Source organism: Myotis myotis, unplaced genomic scaffold (genome assembly GCF_014108235.1).
Source record: "Myotis myotis isolate mMyoMyo1 unplaced genomic scaffold, mMyoMyo1.p scaffold_m19_p_1, whole genome shotgun sequence".
In the NCBI taxonomy this organism is placed as follows: domain Eukaryota; kingdom Metazoa; phylum Chordata; class Mammalia; order Chiroptera; family Vespertilionidae; genus Myotis; species Myotis myotis.
In genome coordinates, this window is record NW_023416313.1 from 199,702,434 (window position 1) to 199,720,019 (window position 17,586).

The 17,586-nt window shown below is 43.0% G+C and overlaps 1 protein-coding gene across 5 annotated transcripts in view; it reads left to right on the plus strand.

The window, feature by feature from the left end:
- The window catches only part of SLC39A9 (solute carrier family 39 member 9), a 46,072-nt gene extending 35,701 nt beyond the window's left edge, over positions 1 to 10,371 (plus strand). For 3 of the 5 annotated variants that reach the window (XM_036311114.1, XM_036311112.1, XM_036311116.1), the window contains 4 exons: positions 818 to 886; positions 2,667 to 2,752; positions 3,526 to 3,660; positions 6,432 to 10,371. In XM_036311114.1, the coding sequence (XP_036167007.1) occupies positions 818 to 886; positions 2,667 to 2,752; positions 3,526 to 3,660; positions 6,432 to 6,662 (521 nt within the window). In that variant the 3' untranslated portion in view covers positions 6,663 to 10,371. Of the gene's footprint in view, positions 1 to 817; positions 887 to 2,666; positions 2,753 to 3,525; positions 3,661 to 3,964; positions 4,004 to 6,431 lie in introns of those variants that run through there. The other 2 variants (XM_036311115.1, XM_036311113.1) reach the window with 2 other exon arrangements.
- Positions 10,372 to 17,586: the final 7,215 nt, after the last annotated feature.

A 17,586-nucleotide genomic window follows, 5' to 3' on the forward strand; every position in this document is an offset into this window, starting at 1 on the left:
AAATGTAGAAAGAATGCTGGAGTTGGAAAATTATCATTTTTGCAGCCTTCATAGTAAAAATTATCTCAGGCAAGTATCATCAATGAATGTTAAATCTAGGGGTGTAAATTTATTTCTTACATATATTTTTATTGATTTCAGAGAGAAAGGGAGAGGGAGAGAGAGATAGAAACATCAATGATGAGAGTGAATCATCAGTCAGTTGCCTCCTGCATGCCCCCTTCTGGAGATCGAGCCCACAACCCAGGCATGTACCCTTGACCCTCCAGTTTGCAGGCTCCTGCCCTATCTACTGAGCCAAACTGGCTAGGGCACGGAGGGTAAATTTTGATTTGCTTTTTAGTTACAAGGGGGAAAGAAGTAACTAAATGAGGAAATTAGACAATTCCTTGACTAGATGATCAAAATTAATGGCATTGGTGTTCTGCTCTTGGTGTAGGCAAGTAAGTTCCTATCAGACCAACCTCCCTACAGATAACTAAACTCTGGACAAAATTTAAAAAACAACTATCTAAAGACACAGGAGAATGACCTAAAGCAGGCAAATTCTGGTGTTGAAACTAGATGAGTTCCTGTTTTTACTGCATTTAGCAGTCATCATCAACTGCTAGGAGGGTCAAATGAAGACTTCCCTCTTATCCACCTCTTCATGACAGACGAAACTTCTAAGTGTTTGAAGCATTAGACAAAAGACAGTAGTGAGAAAAATAATCTACTTTAAGAGCTTTCAAAGGATTCATCTACCTCCGGGTTAGGGGGCATCTAATGGTTTTTGTTTCACATTGCTTAATGGCTGCCTTGCTTATTTTTACCTCAGACCCAGAAGCAGCAAGGCCTAGCAATTCCAAAATCACCACCACGCTGGGTCTGGTCGTCCATGCTGCAGGTAGGGAACCCTTTTCTTTTCTGTTGCATAAGGGGAGACTTAGTGTTTATATCACAGGGATCATCCACATGAACCACTCTTGGGCTGGCCTTCAGGGAAAGGGGTTACCTAATGAAGCCCCCACCACCACAAGCACAAGCCCTGGTATACTCATGTCAGGTCTATAACTTAAAAGTGTTTTTTTCTAATTTTTTAATAGTTAAGAAAAATACTATTTCATGGCACATGAAAATTACATAAAATTCAAATTTCAGTGTCCATACATAAGTTTTATTGGAACAAAGCCATATTATCTATCTGTGGCTGCTTTTGTACAGTAATGGTGGAGTTAAGTAGTTGCAAGAGACCAAATGGCCCACAAAGCCTAAAATATTTCCTATCTCGCCCTTTACGAAAAGTTTGCTGATCTTTGCTCAAGAATGTCATCTTGAAAGAGCCCCAGCACTTTTATACTGAACAGCGCTGCTGCCCAGTATATACCCAAAGTGTCACTTTATCAGTAGTGGGCTGTAGAGTGCAGAAGTCTCAACATTGCTGACTGGGCATGCCTTAACAGGGGTGGGCAAACTTTTTGACTCGAGGGCCACAATGGGTTCTTAAACTGGACCGGAGGGCCGGAACAAAAGCATGGATGGAGTGTTTGTGTGAACTAATATAAATTCAAAGTAAACATCATTACATAAAAGGGTACGGTCTTTTTTTTTTTTTTTTTTAGTTTTATTCATTTCAAACGGGCCGAATCCGGCCCGCGGGCCATAGTTTGCCCACGGCTGGCTGCCTTAGAATCATAACCCAAAACCGATCCCATGGTAGGATTCTGTCAGTGACAAACAGAGACTGGAAGGTAGCACACTATTATCTGGACCTTTCTAGTATCACATGCTTTTTAAACAAAATATCTATTCGTTCAACCAACATTTACTCATTATGTATATACCAACTATGCAGAGTCTTGTGTCTTTATTTTGTTTTTGGATCTGCAAGATGCAGAGATGCTTCCTTTGAAATTCTTTGATATTATGTTATTACAATTTGATTACCATTGCATTTTTTTAAATTGATTTGAGAGATAAAGAAACATTGATTTGTTCCACTCATATTGTGCATTTATTGATTAATTCTTGTATGTGCCTTGACTGGGGATTGAACCTGCAACCTTGGTGTGTCAGGATGACACTCTAATCAACTGAACTACCTGGCCAGGGCTTATCAGTGGATTTTTTGAGTATCATACTTTTTCCAATAACATCAACAGTAATAGCTGACATATCAAATATTGTGGGCCAGGTGCTAAGCTCTTTATTTTTTTTTAATTTTTTAAAAAAATATATTTTATTGATTTTTACAGAGAGGAAGGAAGAGGGATAGAGAGTTAGAAATATCAATGAGAGAGAAACATTGATCAGCTGCCTCCTGCATAGCCCCTACTGGTGATGTGCCTGCAAGCAAGGTACATGCCCTTGGCTGGAATCGAACCCGGGACCCTTCAGTCCACAGGCCGATGCTCTATCCACTGAGCCAAACCGGTTAGGGCGGTGCTAAGCTCTTTACATATGTTATCTCATATAACCCTCATGAAAACCCTAAGAATATATACTTTATTGAACCCATTTTAGTGATGAGAAGGCTAAGGTTTAGAAAAGTTAAATAAACTTTAGAGTTAAATCCAGCTCTACTTGACTCTGCAGCCCACACAGTCAACCACTACACTGTATAGTTGTTGTTGATATTTATAGTTGTTGTTATATAGTGCTTTATGTTTGGCTTTTTTCAAATTTAGCTGATGGTGTTGCATTGGGAGCAGCAGCTTCTACTTCACAGACTAGTGTCCAGTTAATTGTGTTTGTGGCAATAATGCTACATAAGGTGAGCAAAATTTTGGTGTAAGATTTACTATTGAATATATTCATAATTAAAATTTCTCTTTGGTCATAATGTTTTTCTGGAATGGGAACTTTTTTTAGTTATTTTCATGATTGCAGTTCATTCTAGAGAATTGAATAAGTCTGTCCTAGCTGTTTTTTTGCTATTATTTTCTTAAATTTTCACTTAAAGGGGTTTTATTTGTATTTATTTATTTGTATTTTAAAAATATTCTTAATTGATTTTTAGATAGAGAGTAAAGGATGAGAGAGGGAGAGATAGAAACATCGATGAGAGAGAAACATCTATTGGTTGCCTCATGCACACCCCCTGCTGGGGATCAAGCTTGCAATCCAGGCATGTGCACTGACTGGGAATTGAACTGGGGCCTTTTGGTGCATGGGAAGACACTCAACCCACTGAGCCACACCAGCTGGGCAAAAGGGTTTTATTTATTGTGGTTTTACACAAACTGTTAAATTCTCTCTAGATTTCTGTATTTTATAGTAATTTTGGTTTATAAATATTCTTTCTTCTACTTTCTTCTTGACTATTGCTCTTTTTCTGCTATCCAAAAACATGCATACACGCACACACGCACACATGCACACACACAAATATGATATTTTCTTAGGTTAGAACATTAATTCCTAAAAGTTAGTCAGTCTTATTTATTTATTTTTTTTTGTATGAAAATTGAGTCAAATGACACGTACTTCTTCATGTGGAAGCAGTCCATACTTCGGGAGTGATAAGGGGCAAATTTTCTTTTCCAGGCACCAGCTGCTTTTGGGCTGGTTTCGTTCTTAATGCATGCTGGCCTAGAGCGGAATCGAATCAGAAAGCACTTACTGGTCTTCGCACTGGCAGCACCAGTTATGTCCATGGTGACATTCCTAGGACTAAGTAAGGTAAGTCTAACTCATTCCTATTCTTTTGTTATGTACTACAACTTACGGTCTCTTACATTGAATTTTTAATTACATTAGTCCCTCAAACTAAAGATACAATTAGGCCCTGGCCAGTGTGGCGCAGTTGGTTGGAGTGTTGTCCTGTACACCAAAGGTTGCGAGTTTGATTCCCGATCAGGGCACATATCCCAGTTTGCATATATCCCATTCCGGGGGCATATGGGAAGCAACTGATCGATTTTTCTCTCTCACATCGATGTTTCCCTCTCTCTCTCCCTACCTCTCTCTACAAAATCAATAAAAGAAAAAGGGAAAGAAAGCAAGATAAAATTAGGAGTAAAAACCTGTGCAAGGTAAATGTCTTAATTCCAAATCTCTTAATAAATTTAAAGCATGTCCTTAATTCATTTAATTTGAAAACATTTTTCCCATAAGTTCCAAAAATATTTGCACAAATATATGACCTATATGACCTATAAAATAATATAACTTAAACTTAACCAGACATGCTAATTTTATTTGACAGATACATAATAAATCACAATGCATACTTAATGTTTAAGTAGGCACATGAAGTGTGAGTGACAAGCATGCAGCATCTTTGAGAAGAGTAGGGGATGAGCAGAGTTGTCTACATTCAGCTAAGACTCAGGTTCTTCTACTCCCAGCTCTCATACCACTGAATATCAAATATCCAGTTCCTTGGGATCTAAGAGACCAAATGAACAAATAAGACAAAAACAGACTCATAGAAACAGCTCAAGCTGATGGATGCCAGAGGAGAGGGGAGTGGGGGGGATGGTTGAAAAAGGTGACGGAGAATATGAAGTCAATAATAATGTGATCAGTTTGCATGGTGACAGATGATTACTAGACTTGGTGAGACAATTACATTTGTAAGGTATATAAATGTTGAATCATTGTATTGTACACCTGAAACTAATACAATATTATATACCAATTATACATAATCCTCCTATATAATAAAAGGGTAATATGCAAATTGTCCCCTTGACTGGGAGTTCAACCCAAGTTTAACAAGGGGGTGGGGTGGGGCCAGCCCAACAGCCTGGGGCCCCTCCCCCTGGCTGGCCCTGCCCCTAATCTGCCCCCCACTCCCCAATTGGGGGTGGGGCCGGCCAGCCAACCTCCTGTGTCCCTCCCCCCTCCCCCTTCTCCCCCAGCCCTGATCGGAGCAGGCTGGCCAGACCCCACCTGTGCATAAACTTGTGCACTGGGCCCCTAGTAAATAAATATCCAGTTCTTTATCACCTGAAGTGGCATGAGTCATTTGTCAGCTCAGACCCTATTGTTCAAGATGGACCTTCCCGCCAAAACCGGTTTGGCTCAGTGGATAGAGTGTCGGCCTGCGGACTGAAAGGTCCCAGGTTCGATTCTGGTCAAGGGCATGTACCTGGGTTGCGGGCACATCCCCAGTAGGAGATGTGCTGGAGGCAGCTGATCGATGTTTCTCTCTCATCGATGTTTCTGACTCTCTATCTCTCTCCCTTCCTCTCTGTAAAAAATCAATAAAATATATTTAAAAAAAAATAAAATAAAAAGATGGACCTTCCCATGCCTTATAATCCTGCCTATTAGGGCTGTAGTTCTTAGTGGCAACCCTCCCCATTTTACTGAAATGTCAACTGTCAGGCAATAGGAGAAAATTTTAGAACCAAACTGACTCAAGGCTGGTTCATGGGAACTGTTTTCCCGCCTACACTTTCTGAAGGTCATTGAGTCTTCTGAGTATCATTCAATTCATACTTGATATAATAAAACTTGTATTAAAAGGAACATGAGAAATGAGATGGTTAAAGAGTGGTTAAGCTCCTGTTAATCAAGAATTTATTGGTCTGGATGGAGTGCCATCAAATGAGGTGCTATAAAGCCCCTTCCAGTTCACCTGAAGAGCCTTTTTTTAGTCCATGAACAATATAGAGTTCCTTTTAAAATACTATAGTACACTATTTATCACTTCATTGGTGAGTGTAAGTTTTTAGAACTTTTGATAGGAATGTAGGATAATTCTGGAAGCATGGAGTTATATTTATGGCATGATCTTTTCTTAAAATTTTATTTACTTTTTTTAAAAAATATATTTTATTGATTTTTTACAGAGAGGAAGGGAGAGGGATAGAAAGTTAGAAATATCGATAAGAGAGAAACACCGATCAGCTGCCTCCTGCACACCTCCCACTGGGGATGTGCCCGCAACTAAGGTACATGCCCTTGACCGGAATCAAACCTGGGACCTTTCAGTCTGCAGGCCGACGCTCTATCCACTGAGCCAAATTGGTTAGGGCTTTTCTTAAAATTTTAATTGTCTCAGTCCATAGGTCCACTTTTTAAATAGAAAAGCTAAAATTAGCTTATGAGATGTTTCTAGGCTCTGTGAGGGCAGGTATGCATTTGATTGCCACTGTATCTCAAGCAGCTGGCCTACTGCCTGGTACATAGGCAGTATTTGTTAAATATTAGTAAATGAAATAGAGTGTATGAAATTTAATATCTGCATTAATAATGCTGTTGATTCCATCTTATGAATAATACAGGCTAACCATGTTCAACCAGGCTTGGAGTTTGTACATTACCAATAGCCTTAAAACTTTATTTGGAAGCTTCCCATAAATAACGTAAAATTGCTCTCATCTCAAGATGTCCCCAGATAGCACTAGTCATGAATATTGAGTGATTTTTCATTGGGACTTCTTCCTGACCCTGAACTAGACTTGACTTAATTTTTCTTCTCTCTCTTTCTGAATTCACAGAGCAGTAAAGAAGCCCTTTCAGAGGTCAATGCCACTGGAGTGGCCATGCTTTTCTCTGCCGGGACATTTCTTTATGTTGCCACAGTACATGTCCTCCCTGAGGTGGGTGGAATGGGGCACAGTCACAAATCCGATGCCACTGGAGGGAGAGGCCTCAGCCGCCTGGAGGTGGCAGCCCTGGTTCTGGGTTGCATCATCCCACTCATCCTGTCAGTAGGACACCAGCATTAAATGTTCAGGTTCCAACCTCAGTCCATGGCCGTTTGCCATCCAGTGAGAACAGCCGACAGAACAGCTGCTCACTTTCTCAGTCTCTTGTCTCACCTTGCCCATCTCCACCTGTATTCCTAGAGTCTGGAGGGAGGTGAGATTAAAACCTGGAGTAATGGAAAGCTTTTAGAATAGAAACAACACATTGCAAGTGGATATAGACATTCCATTGTGTTGTCTTTTAAAAGGCCCTGGGCATTTTGAGTTTTGATGTTTCTCTTAACCCTATTCTCAGGGAAGATGGAATGCAGTTTTAAGGAAAAGTGGAGAACTTCATACAATGAAATAGTAATTATGACAGTACAGTGTTCTGTAATTAAGCGAAATCTCTTCATTTAGAGGCTCTGCCACTTTATGCATTGATTTTTAAGATGGGTCTCACCGTGTAAAACTGGTGCTTTAGCATCTGTGCCACATGCCTTGATAGAAGGTCATAATGCCTGCTGGCTGAGATGCTAAAGGTAACTGTAGTTAATTTGGGGCTCGAGTCAAAATAATGATGGCAGGACACATTGAAAGTTGACTTTATACTCAAGAGCTATCCCCTGCAAAGGGGATGTCTGGAGGGCTTTAACCTCCTTCTGCACGTGCCTCTTTGAAGAGAGCCTGCCATAGAGCAACAGCAGTGGACTGGCTTCTAAAGGGGTGACTAGTACTTAGTAGCATTTCTTTTCAAGTTCTCCTTTGCAGAACACCTGCCTCCGACACATTCTTATGAGGAGCCAAGTTCTAGTAGGTTCAGGCCCAGGCTTTCCTTCAAGAACAGTCAGATCCCAAAGTATCTTTGGAAATTAAGTGGTGTTAAATTTTAAGTGAATTTGGATAGTTACTGACATCTTTGTAACAGTCTTTTTAAAAGTAAGATTATCAAAACCTAAGCTGTCCTTTTTTGTTTTTAAGTATTTATCTTAGCAGACCAGCAGTCCCTCTGACAAAATACTGGGTTTCTCTTGGGGGGTGCTCAGTCAGCGTCACCTCAGCACCTGCAGCAGTGAAGAAAGTCAAGATGTATCACAAATGGGAAATGTTGGCCTGTTCATTTAAAGCTTATTGAAATAATGTCTTTTGTCTCTTCATCTTTTCCATATTTTTCTCCTCTAACTTTCCTCTCCAGTCCCTCCTCCCTACAATTTGCTGCTTACTGCTGGTGGCAATGTCAGTAGTTGTGTGAGTTCAGTTCTCATCAGGACAACCACTTCTCGAGCTGTGATGATGAAGATAATACTGTCTCTATTCCTTATTCTTATTCCCTTCAATGAAGTTCCTTTGTGTCAAATGCAGTTTTGCTAAACCCTTAAAATAGCACTTTCTCTCAGATGAGATGACACAATCATTAATATTCTGGTAACTTAAACAATTGAGATAGTAAAAATGTTTTAAAAAAACTAGGATGATTTTTTCGTCTTTGCCAATATCCCTGTAAACCTTATGTTATCAAACAAGTGTATAATAATAATATATTATTTATTTTGATTTTCTATACCATTTCAAAACACATTGCATAAAGAGGGAACCATAATATTTTCTTAAGGGCAATGGATTTAGGAGTTTGTAAAAAATTCTTTTATGACGCATATGCCAGCATGCCTATGATTTTTTTCCTTCCTAGATTTGTCACTGGTTCAGCAGCTGTAGAACTTGTGAGCCCTCTGCTGGCTGTAGACCAAAGTAGTATAAATAGGATTAAGTTTTGTATAGTGGCTGGCAGCCATTGCATACAATCTTAAAACCAATGGAAGGTATAGTAAGGAAAGTCTCAGTGACTTTCCCAATAACACTGAATTATGAGAGTCATGGAGTTTCACCTGGTCCTTCAGAATGACATGGTTGCCTTGATTCTCCCTGGATATTTACTTTGTTAAATGAGTAGGGTATTTTAGTGTCTGGTTTGGATGGTAGCACTTTGTATCATATTGTTGTGTGCAGTGATGAGAAATGTGTTCTGCTGGCCAAAGCTCCTTTCAGCAGTGCCTTGCCATCACACTTAAAAGTTTGGCTAGAATATATTGCTGGTTAAGGCCTTGAACTCTGGCAAGGATTGAACCATGTAACTTCCAAATTTGCCTTCCTCTCTGGACCTCACAGTAACAGGCAAACCTTTCAAGGCCTATCAGCTCTCTGAAGCTGTGGGCTTTCCCAGATTTTAAAGCTGCTGCCTCAGGAACTACTCATTTCTCTCCTGGTCAGCAGACAGAAATAGCCATACTAACCTTATAGGGCTCAAATGCATCTTCAGGCAGCACGGAACCGAGCAGCGCGGCAGAGGCCTCCCTTCCCTGGGGGAGGAACTTGCCCATGGTGGGCAGTGTCCCAGGAGAGGCCACATCGATGATCACTTACTGACACATTTCAGTTCCATTTCTGTCTTGTTTAAACTGCCTCTTTAGATGTGGATGCCTTAATGCTCTCACACATTTGAAAACATTTGCGATACTTAAGTGGCTGCCATGATCACAGATGGAAATATTGGCTACCAAAGATGCAATTGATGATGAAAAGTATAGTCCTTTCCTTCCCCATAACCAAAGTTAATCTTAGTTGCAATTTGACTCCCTTTCCTTGGTAGGAATAGACTTTCTTCAGATTCCACATAAGTGGCAAATTAAGTTGAAAAAATACTACTGATCCATTCCCGTCACTTGTTCTCCAGTGAATTGCTTCTCAGGCCCTCGTTCTCCAGAGCAGCAATGTTCCAGGTCTGGTGGCTTCCTGTGCACACTAGTGCCGATTTCTTTTCTTTAGGCAAAGGTTCTTCACTGGAGTGTAGTGTTAGAAACGGTACCATCTACAGAGGCTGTGTTCTCTCTTCCCACCCCCCCCCAACTCACCTTTTTTTTCCCCTGTTCAAATCATCTGAGTCAGCCTTGTTCCTATATTTTGAATCATCTTTAGAAAAAAGAGAGAGGTGGCCATTTTGAGTGGTCAGTTCTTTGTAAAAAGGAGAAAATGTAATTGCGTTTTTTTACCGGCCTACTACGAAGTGTCACTGCCTGGTTTTTCTCCTTTTCAAAGATTAGAACTAGGAGGACACACCAGCATTGAGTGTATTAAGCTCCTTAGACACATGGTAGCTAGTACTAAGCATGGGAACTGTATGTCAACAGCACAAGACCCCAAAGAATGTTCTTGCATATGGGGCCCCAGGATCCCTTGATAGACCGAGAATAATGACCAGATTCATCCAAAACTGCTGAACCCTCTGTGGGTGTCCTGCAGGGGAATTTCTGCTCAATACAGAATGGTTCGCATCACCCAGAGAGCACCGTTGGAGATGCCATGAAATAAAACCACTGACGTGGCCCCTTTGTACCTGAGACATCTAGACTCACCTCCGGAGACCCGAGGGAAATTTGTGACTTGTAGGAAAGGCCAAAACAGCCATTAGGGGTATGCTCAGATACGCTCAGCCTAACGTAAGGAGCTCGGCTTTGATCTTTTTTCTGATAGCATCTTCTAGCAAGTTGGGAGACTCATGAGATACACTGCAGTTGCCCTGGTGCAGTGGCCTGAACAGTGATTTTAAATGTCCCATTTTCTGGGTCCTTTGTAAACATGAAATCATTCCATGTATGGCTGCCTTATAATTTTGTCTCTTTCCACTTTAATTGTGAATGGTTAAAAAATTTTTTTGCTGTTTTCTGATATTAAAATTTTATTAGTGCATACCTTATGTGAGTAGCTCATTAATTATCCAGTTTGTTTTTTCTGTTTGATGACCAGACTTGACCCACATTTGAACAGCAGAAAAGGTAATGAAGAGCTTTGAAGGGCAGAGGAAAGATGTACCCACTGAGTGCACGTCCTTTAGAGAAGGAGGGAAGGAAATGGGGAGGGGACACTAAGGATTCCATACACCATCTCCCCCCAAACATACCAATTCATTGGCAGTTTCCTTTTTTTTTTTTTTTTTTTTTTGGCTTTGCTATTGTTGTTAGCAAATATTATTTATGAAGGTAGTTATCTACTCCCAGAAAGGAGAAGCAGGCAACAGGTTCCAATCACAGGGATTCATTTCAAAGGGTAAAGCTATGCTCTCTGAGGACATGGGGGCTGTGGACAATTGACCTGGGAACAGGTTTATTTAGAAGTGCAATCTGTAAACTTGATATTTTCTTTCTCTGTGGACTTTAGTACTGAAGCTCATTTTTTAACTCATATACAGATAAGCATTTTTTACAGCAATGTCTCTCTTAAATATGCAGTTTGTATGTTTAGTCATTAGATTCCATTATTTATTACTGGTCCACTTTGTGCTGGTTTTCTTTATATATCATGTGTGCTACCGTAAGTTACAAAGATTGTGCCTAGAGGTACATGTTTTGTGAAACCTCTCCTCATGAATAGGCGAAAAGGACATGCACTATGATTGCTGCCACCTCTTACAGAAGCTTTTGGGGAAAGTGCCTACATACCTCCTGTGCCTTTGAAATCTTAGCGAGCCAGCATTACAAGCAACTGCCCTTTTGTCCTGCTGCCTTGAGGTCAAAATGTAAATATAGGCCCTAGCTGGTTTGGCTCAGTGGATAGAGCATCGGCCTGAGGACTGAAGGGTCCTGGGTTCAATCCCCAGTAGGGGGTGTGCAGGAGGCAGCCAATCAATGATTCTGATCATTGATGTTTCTATCTCACTCTTCCTTTCCCTTCCTCTCTGAAATAAAAAAAAAAAAAATATTTTAAAAAAATGTATATACAGTATATAGGTTTAGCCCAAACAGCCAGCAATCCTTACTCTGTTTGGTTTCATTTCTAATCCTAAGCTAGAGCTGACTTAACAGTGTGGTTTCTCTAAGGTAAGTAATAAGCGACCTTGTGTCTTGTCCCTGTGTCTAGAATGCCCTTCCCCTAGATCCCTCTGCTCCTTTAGGTCTGGATCCAAAGTCTTCCATTAGGCCCCCCGTGACTGCCTTTTTATAAATTGTCATCTGCTCCATCCCCACCCCAATGCGCCTCACCCTGTTCTATTTGTGTTTCTATAGCACTAATGGCCTTTTAATCTGCTTTATAATAAGTCTTTGTCCCTCTATCTCGATAAAATATGAGCTCCTGGAAGCTATTCTCAAAAATGTATGTTGCCCTAGCTGGTTTGGCTCCATAGATAGAGCATCCCAGGTTCGATTTCAGCCCCTCCGGTGTGGGGCATGCAGGAGGCAGCCAATCATTAATTCTCATCATTGATGTTTCTATCTCTCCCTCTCCTTTCCTCTCTGAAATCAATAAAAATATATATATTTTAAAAAAGTATGTTAACTGAATTGGTCTGCCCTGAGGGGGCACTTGTTTTCTAATCTATGCTTTCTCCACCAGCTGCTGCACTGATTCCTGGCAGAACCAGCTGCTGGCATTAGTGGTAGCTCCGCCTTTGTCTCACACAGTCAGGGCTGCTTGGGTATTAGCAAGGAGGTTGGGAGTCAGAAAACAAATCGGACTGAGTGTACAGGTGGGTTCCGGTTACTAATCCAGTTCTAACTAACTTTAGTAAAGTACTGTGTGACTGATTTAGGGTCCAGGAAATCTGGATCCCATTCTTGGCTCAGCTACTGATTTCCGTTGCAGTGTTAGCCATTGCTCAGTTTTATAAATATTGCATAGGAATGTGAGTGGAAGCATATGTCCCACTCTGGTTGCCTCATTTTTAGAGGGATTCTGATATTCAGGAGTCACCAGAGAAGGAAGCCGAGTGGGAGGAGATGGAAACCAGGACCCCGAGGAGGCCTGGAAGGAACTGGAAGGCTCTTGGGGGGCAGAATTTGATAGCCCTCATCAGATACTCAGTGGCTGTCAGGTACAGGAGAGCATGGATCCTATATTTGCCAGGGGATAGAATGTGAAGTACACTGAGCCCCATCTCTCCTCCACTTATTATTGTTCACCTCTTAGTTAATTGAGCCCTTCCTATGGACCAGGCACTCCTACAAGGAGTGGGGATTAGTGCCAGTCCTTAAAGAGCTGTGGTTCTTGAGGGACTCAAACAAGAGAACACAGTTGCCAATAAGCACTGGAGACAAGGAAGCATAGGGTGCTCAGAGAACATGTAGGGGCAAGAAACCCAGAGTGGGTCTTCAGGGAGATCATCCAGAGGGAGATGAGACCAGAGCTAAATTCAAAGGCTGGGTAGAATGAAGAAGGTAGGAAGGGTTCTCTGACCAAGAGGACTCATGTGGGCCGAGGCCTGGTGGCACAAGAATGTGGATTCTGCGTAAAAATGCCTATGGCTGAGGGAGAGGGGAGGCAACAGTGGTGTGCAAGATTTGTCAGTTCCCTGGATGCTGTCTAAGTTTCCAGATTTAAAATTGCAGACGGACAGAGAATTGGGCCTAACAAGGGTCTTTGTAATTCCTGACTCAACCCCAACTGGATCCCCTTCTCAAGTGTAGTCTTGGGCTGACCTCTGAGGTCCTGTTACCACATGGATGACTCATGGACATGGTAGGTCAGTTTCCAGATCCTTGTACCAGTGGCTCCTCTGGCACCTCAAGGTGGAGATGAGTGACTTTATCCTTATCCCTGCTTATCTCCCCCACTTCGTGGCTGAGGCACAAGGACTCCCTTGATTCTACTTCTGAACATCTGTGTTGCAGTTGGTATACAGAGGCTCAGCCTTGGCCTGGGAGGGATGCCCACTTTCCCCTTATATTCTTTGCTTCTCCCTGTATCCTCTGGTCTCCTTTATTTAGGGGACATGCTCTCCTTTGACCCTCCACCCCCTTAATCCTTTGGCCTACTGGCTTCAAATCTGCATATGACATCCTCTACCTCGCCTCCTCTCCCTCTCAGGGTCCCCTGGGCACAGCCAGGCTCTGCAACAGTTAAAGGAGCCTAAGACCTACCCCTGGCCTTGGGAAATGCAGCCATTTGAGCATGGTGGCTTCTCAGAATATTAGATCCAGCGTGGCTGGAGCAGGTGGGGAGCAACAAGGGAGAGCCCCAGCAATAGGTCAGGACCATGTTGTAGAGGGTGTGGCAGTCAAAGGTCAGTAGTTGGGCGCTGGAGTCAAGGAATGGAGGACCAGCAAAAGGTTTTAAGTCGGGAGTTCACATCATCTTTGGATCTTGAAAAGATCACATGAGTGATGGTGGGGAGCGAGGATTTCTTGGTGGATCCTGCTGTAGATAGATGGGAGAGGCATTTGGAAAGCAGAAGAGGACGACGTGAAGCAAGCTGGAAGGCTCAGACAAGTCCAGTGATTGTCTTGAGTTCACACAGTTAATGGCCGAGCCTGGACTTAAACCCATCTTAGCATGAAAAGCAGGTGACAAGTCAGCCGTCTAAAGATTGCTTTCACGTAAGTTCTCAGCCACCTCGCAGATTCTGTTTTATAGACGGGGGAAGCTGAGGGCCTGAGAGGGCAGTCTCCATTGGTTGGCAAACAAATAAGACACCGCAGCACCTGAACAGGGGCCAAGTAAAGACAGTTTGGTTAAGCATTTGTTGAGCATCTACTACATGCCCTGGACTCTGTCCTCAAGGAGCTCGATCTGGAAAGGACATAAACCAGTGGTTCTCAACCTTGGCTGCACATTAGAATCACCTGGGAATCTTTTTAAAATCCTGAGTTTTGGGCCTCATCCTCCGGAAATTCTGTTTCTTTGTTACTAATGTGGCCCCACCCCATAACAAAGAAACAGAATTTCCGGAGGATGAGGCCCAGAAATCAGGATTTTAAAAAGATTCCCAGGTGATTCTAATGTGCAGCCAAGGTTGAGAACCACTGACATAAAGACATAAGCTAAGTGAAGTAAGCCAGACACAGAAAGACAAATACTATATGATGTCACTTACCCGTGGAATCTAAGAAAGTCAAACTCAGAACCAGAGAGTAGAAAGGTGGTTGCAAGGGGCTGGGGTGGAGAGATGAGGGAATGTTGGTCAAAGGGTACAAACTTCCAGTTATAAGAATATGTTTTGGAGATCTAATGTACAGTTAATACTGTATTGTATACTTGAAATACAGTAAGAGAGTACATCTTAAGTGTCCTCAACACACACCAAAAAACTAAGTAATGAGGATGTGTTAACTAAGTTGATTGTGGTAAGCATTTCCCAGTGTGTATGTATATTAAATCATCACATCTGATACCTTTAAAAAATCATGTTGTACAACCTAAATATATACCATTTTTATTTTCAAGCATACCTTAATAAAGCTGGGGGAAATAAAAACTATAAGAAAAAGAAAATGTGTATTCATTATTAGGCGTCTATCCATAAACAGCTGAGAGGCTGGAATTTCATAGTGCACATAAAATTGCATCTTCAGTTCTGCAGAAACTTTGAGTCTTAGGTGAGAGAAATTACTAGAAAAAAAGGGAAAGACTGAGAGAGAGGTCTAGCATTTTCCTAGACTGCACTTCACATGGCACTATGATGCAGCTTGATGGCCATGGGCTTAGGATTCAGACCAAATCGAGTAACTGTATCTTGATCCTGCCACTTGCCCTCATTCAACACATTTGAGGGCCTGTCATGTTCCAGGAAATGACGAGCTGAGTGACCTGACAACCTTTTTGCACTGCATTTTTCTCATCTGGAAAAAGTAAAAGTAATATGTACCTCAATAAATAAGATGTAAATAATAAATTTACAACATCAGCTCTGTCTGAGCCTGTAGGGCTCTCAGGACCCTGAGTTTCCATCCCTGACTGGCCTCATCTAATTCCCGATAAGATAAGGCAGCCCTGACCCACACTTGGTCTGAAGCACTGGATTGGCACCCAGCATGTTTTGTCTTTGCAGAACTATGCCAGGCAATTGGCGCTCCCACCAGCTGGGCCAGAGAGCACAATGGAAGCAGAGGCAGCTTCTCCCAGGCCTGCCTTGGCATCACCTGGGCTGATTAGTTGAGCAAAGCAGAAGCCACTTAAGTATCTAGTGTTCCTTCAGACCCATGCTGTTTGCCTCAGAGCAGTCTTCCCACCAGCCTTACCTGCCATTAGTTAAGGTCTGTCAGATGTCCTGTATGCAGTGGGGATGGGCAAGGTTGGTTTCTCTTTGCCACTGAAGAATTTGTGCTCTATTTCTTTGATTGAAGACACTGAATCTCACAGGAACCATCTGGGCTCACCTTGCCCTTCTGCTTGGAAAGGATTGCCTTAAGAATGATTTTTCCAGGTATCCTGCCTTTCTCCCATCTGTGGCTCATGAGCTCATCCCTAGTCCTACAACCCAAGCAGCCAAAGCTGGTACTGACCTGATTAAGCAGAAAAGAAATTAATTTATTAAAAGGATACTGGCAGGGCTAGAGAACCAGGCGCCTGACTAGAGGTGAAGCTTCCAGAAAAGCTACCCAAAACCATGCTGCTGCCATCACAGAGCACTAGAGCTGCCTTTTGTGTGGCTGCTACCGCAGTCAATGCAAGTGCTGCTTGCTGCATTGGGAACAACCTTGCAGCCACAGCTAGCCTCCAAAGCAAGTCAGATGCCTCTAGTACCGCCTTCCCCTGAGAAAACTGTTGCCTGGGCATGGTTTTTCCTCGCGTTTGTCACCTGCAACTTTAAACTTTGAGTTCAGAGTCCTGTCCTGGAGCTCCTGATCTCCACACAAGTTTTCTAGCTTCCATCTGGAAAAAGCAGGACTCCTAGAGTGGAAAATTTTCCAAGCATTAGAACATGTCAAAAATAGCCAAAGACATGTGAAATATCTACTTTGCGCTCTAGCCATAGGCTCTCATCATGTTCCTAGTCCTGTCTCCGATCATTGAGCCCACACCTGGGCCCTGTGTTAAGGCTTGGCCTATAATTTTCTACAGGGACACAGTGAGTTCAGTTGGGGCCCTTCAGACAGTGAGCAGCAAGGGGATGCTGCCTAGGCTTGGGAAGCCCAGGGTTGGTTAGAGGGAGGTGTCAGCATGTGGAGCCCTTTCGGAGGCCCCTTCCTAACTAGACTCATAAAATGTAACACCTGGGAAGGCCTGGGGACGCATCTAGTGAGGATACACAGTCAGATGCCTACAAGGAGCCAGGCAGGCAATAAATGCGAGAATCAGGCTAAGCAACCGATGGTGGCTCTGCAGAAGATGCCATTTTAGACATTAACATTTTTAATTGAAAAAAAAGGTGTGCAAATGTTAAGAATCAGGAAGTGGTTGCCTGGGAGGGAATGGGGGATATTGGAGTTGACTAGAGGGGAGCAGCATGAGGAAACTTTCTAGAGTGATAGAAATGTTTTACATCTTGCTTTGGGTGGTTGTTCCTCAGTGCATACATTCATCAGATAAACTTCATCAAATAAATACTTAAGATCTGTGCGTTTTACCATATAGTAATTACACCTCATTTTTAAAGTTGGACAAGTTTAAGTCTATCTAGATTCGAGAGGTGACTTGGCTCTCGGACTACTTTTCTTCTCTTCGGACTTCTTTACAATACGAGGAATCACAGAGCCAAGCCGAGGGAAAGTGGCTTTCTCAAGGGCGCAGGTGACTGACTCCTGGCGGCCCTGAGATGGCCTGCAGCCGGTCAGCCTGAGAAGGATGACTACAGCGAGGTCTAGCCTGCAGCCTAGCCTGTTCCTGCGCAAGCTCACTCCGTTGCCTTGGAGCGGGGCCCGCAGGCCGCGGTGCGAGCACAGCCTTCCGGCGGGCGGTCCCCAGGGATCGGACTGAGGTCTCCGCCCCAGCCTGAAAGTGAGATGGTCACCTGAAGTGGCGGAGAGGAGCGGAAGTGGGTGCCGCGCCGGGCCCCAGGGAGCACCGGTCTGGTGCGCAGCTAAATCACGGACACCCACTGCGCTGGCACTTCGGGCTTGGCCCTAGTGCCAGACGCCGCCGACGCCTAGCTCGGGGGAAAGAAACCTGACCCTGGCGAGGCCGCGGCGGTGCAAAGTGAAACCCACCTGAAGGGGCGGGGAGGGCAGGGGGCGGCCGCCGGCCGGGACGGAGCCTGCTC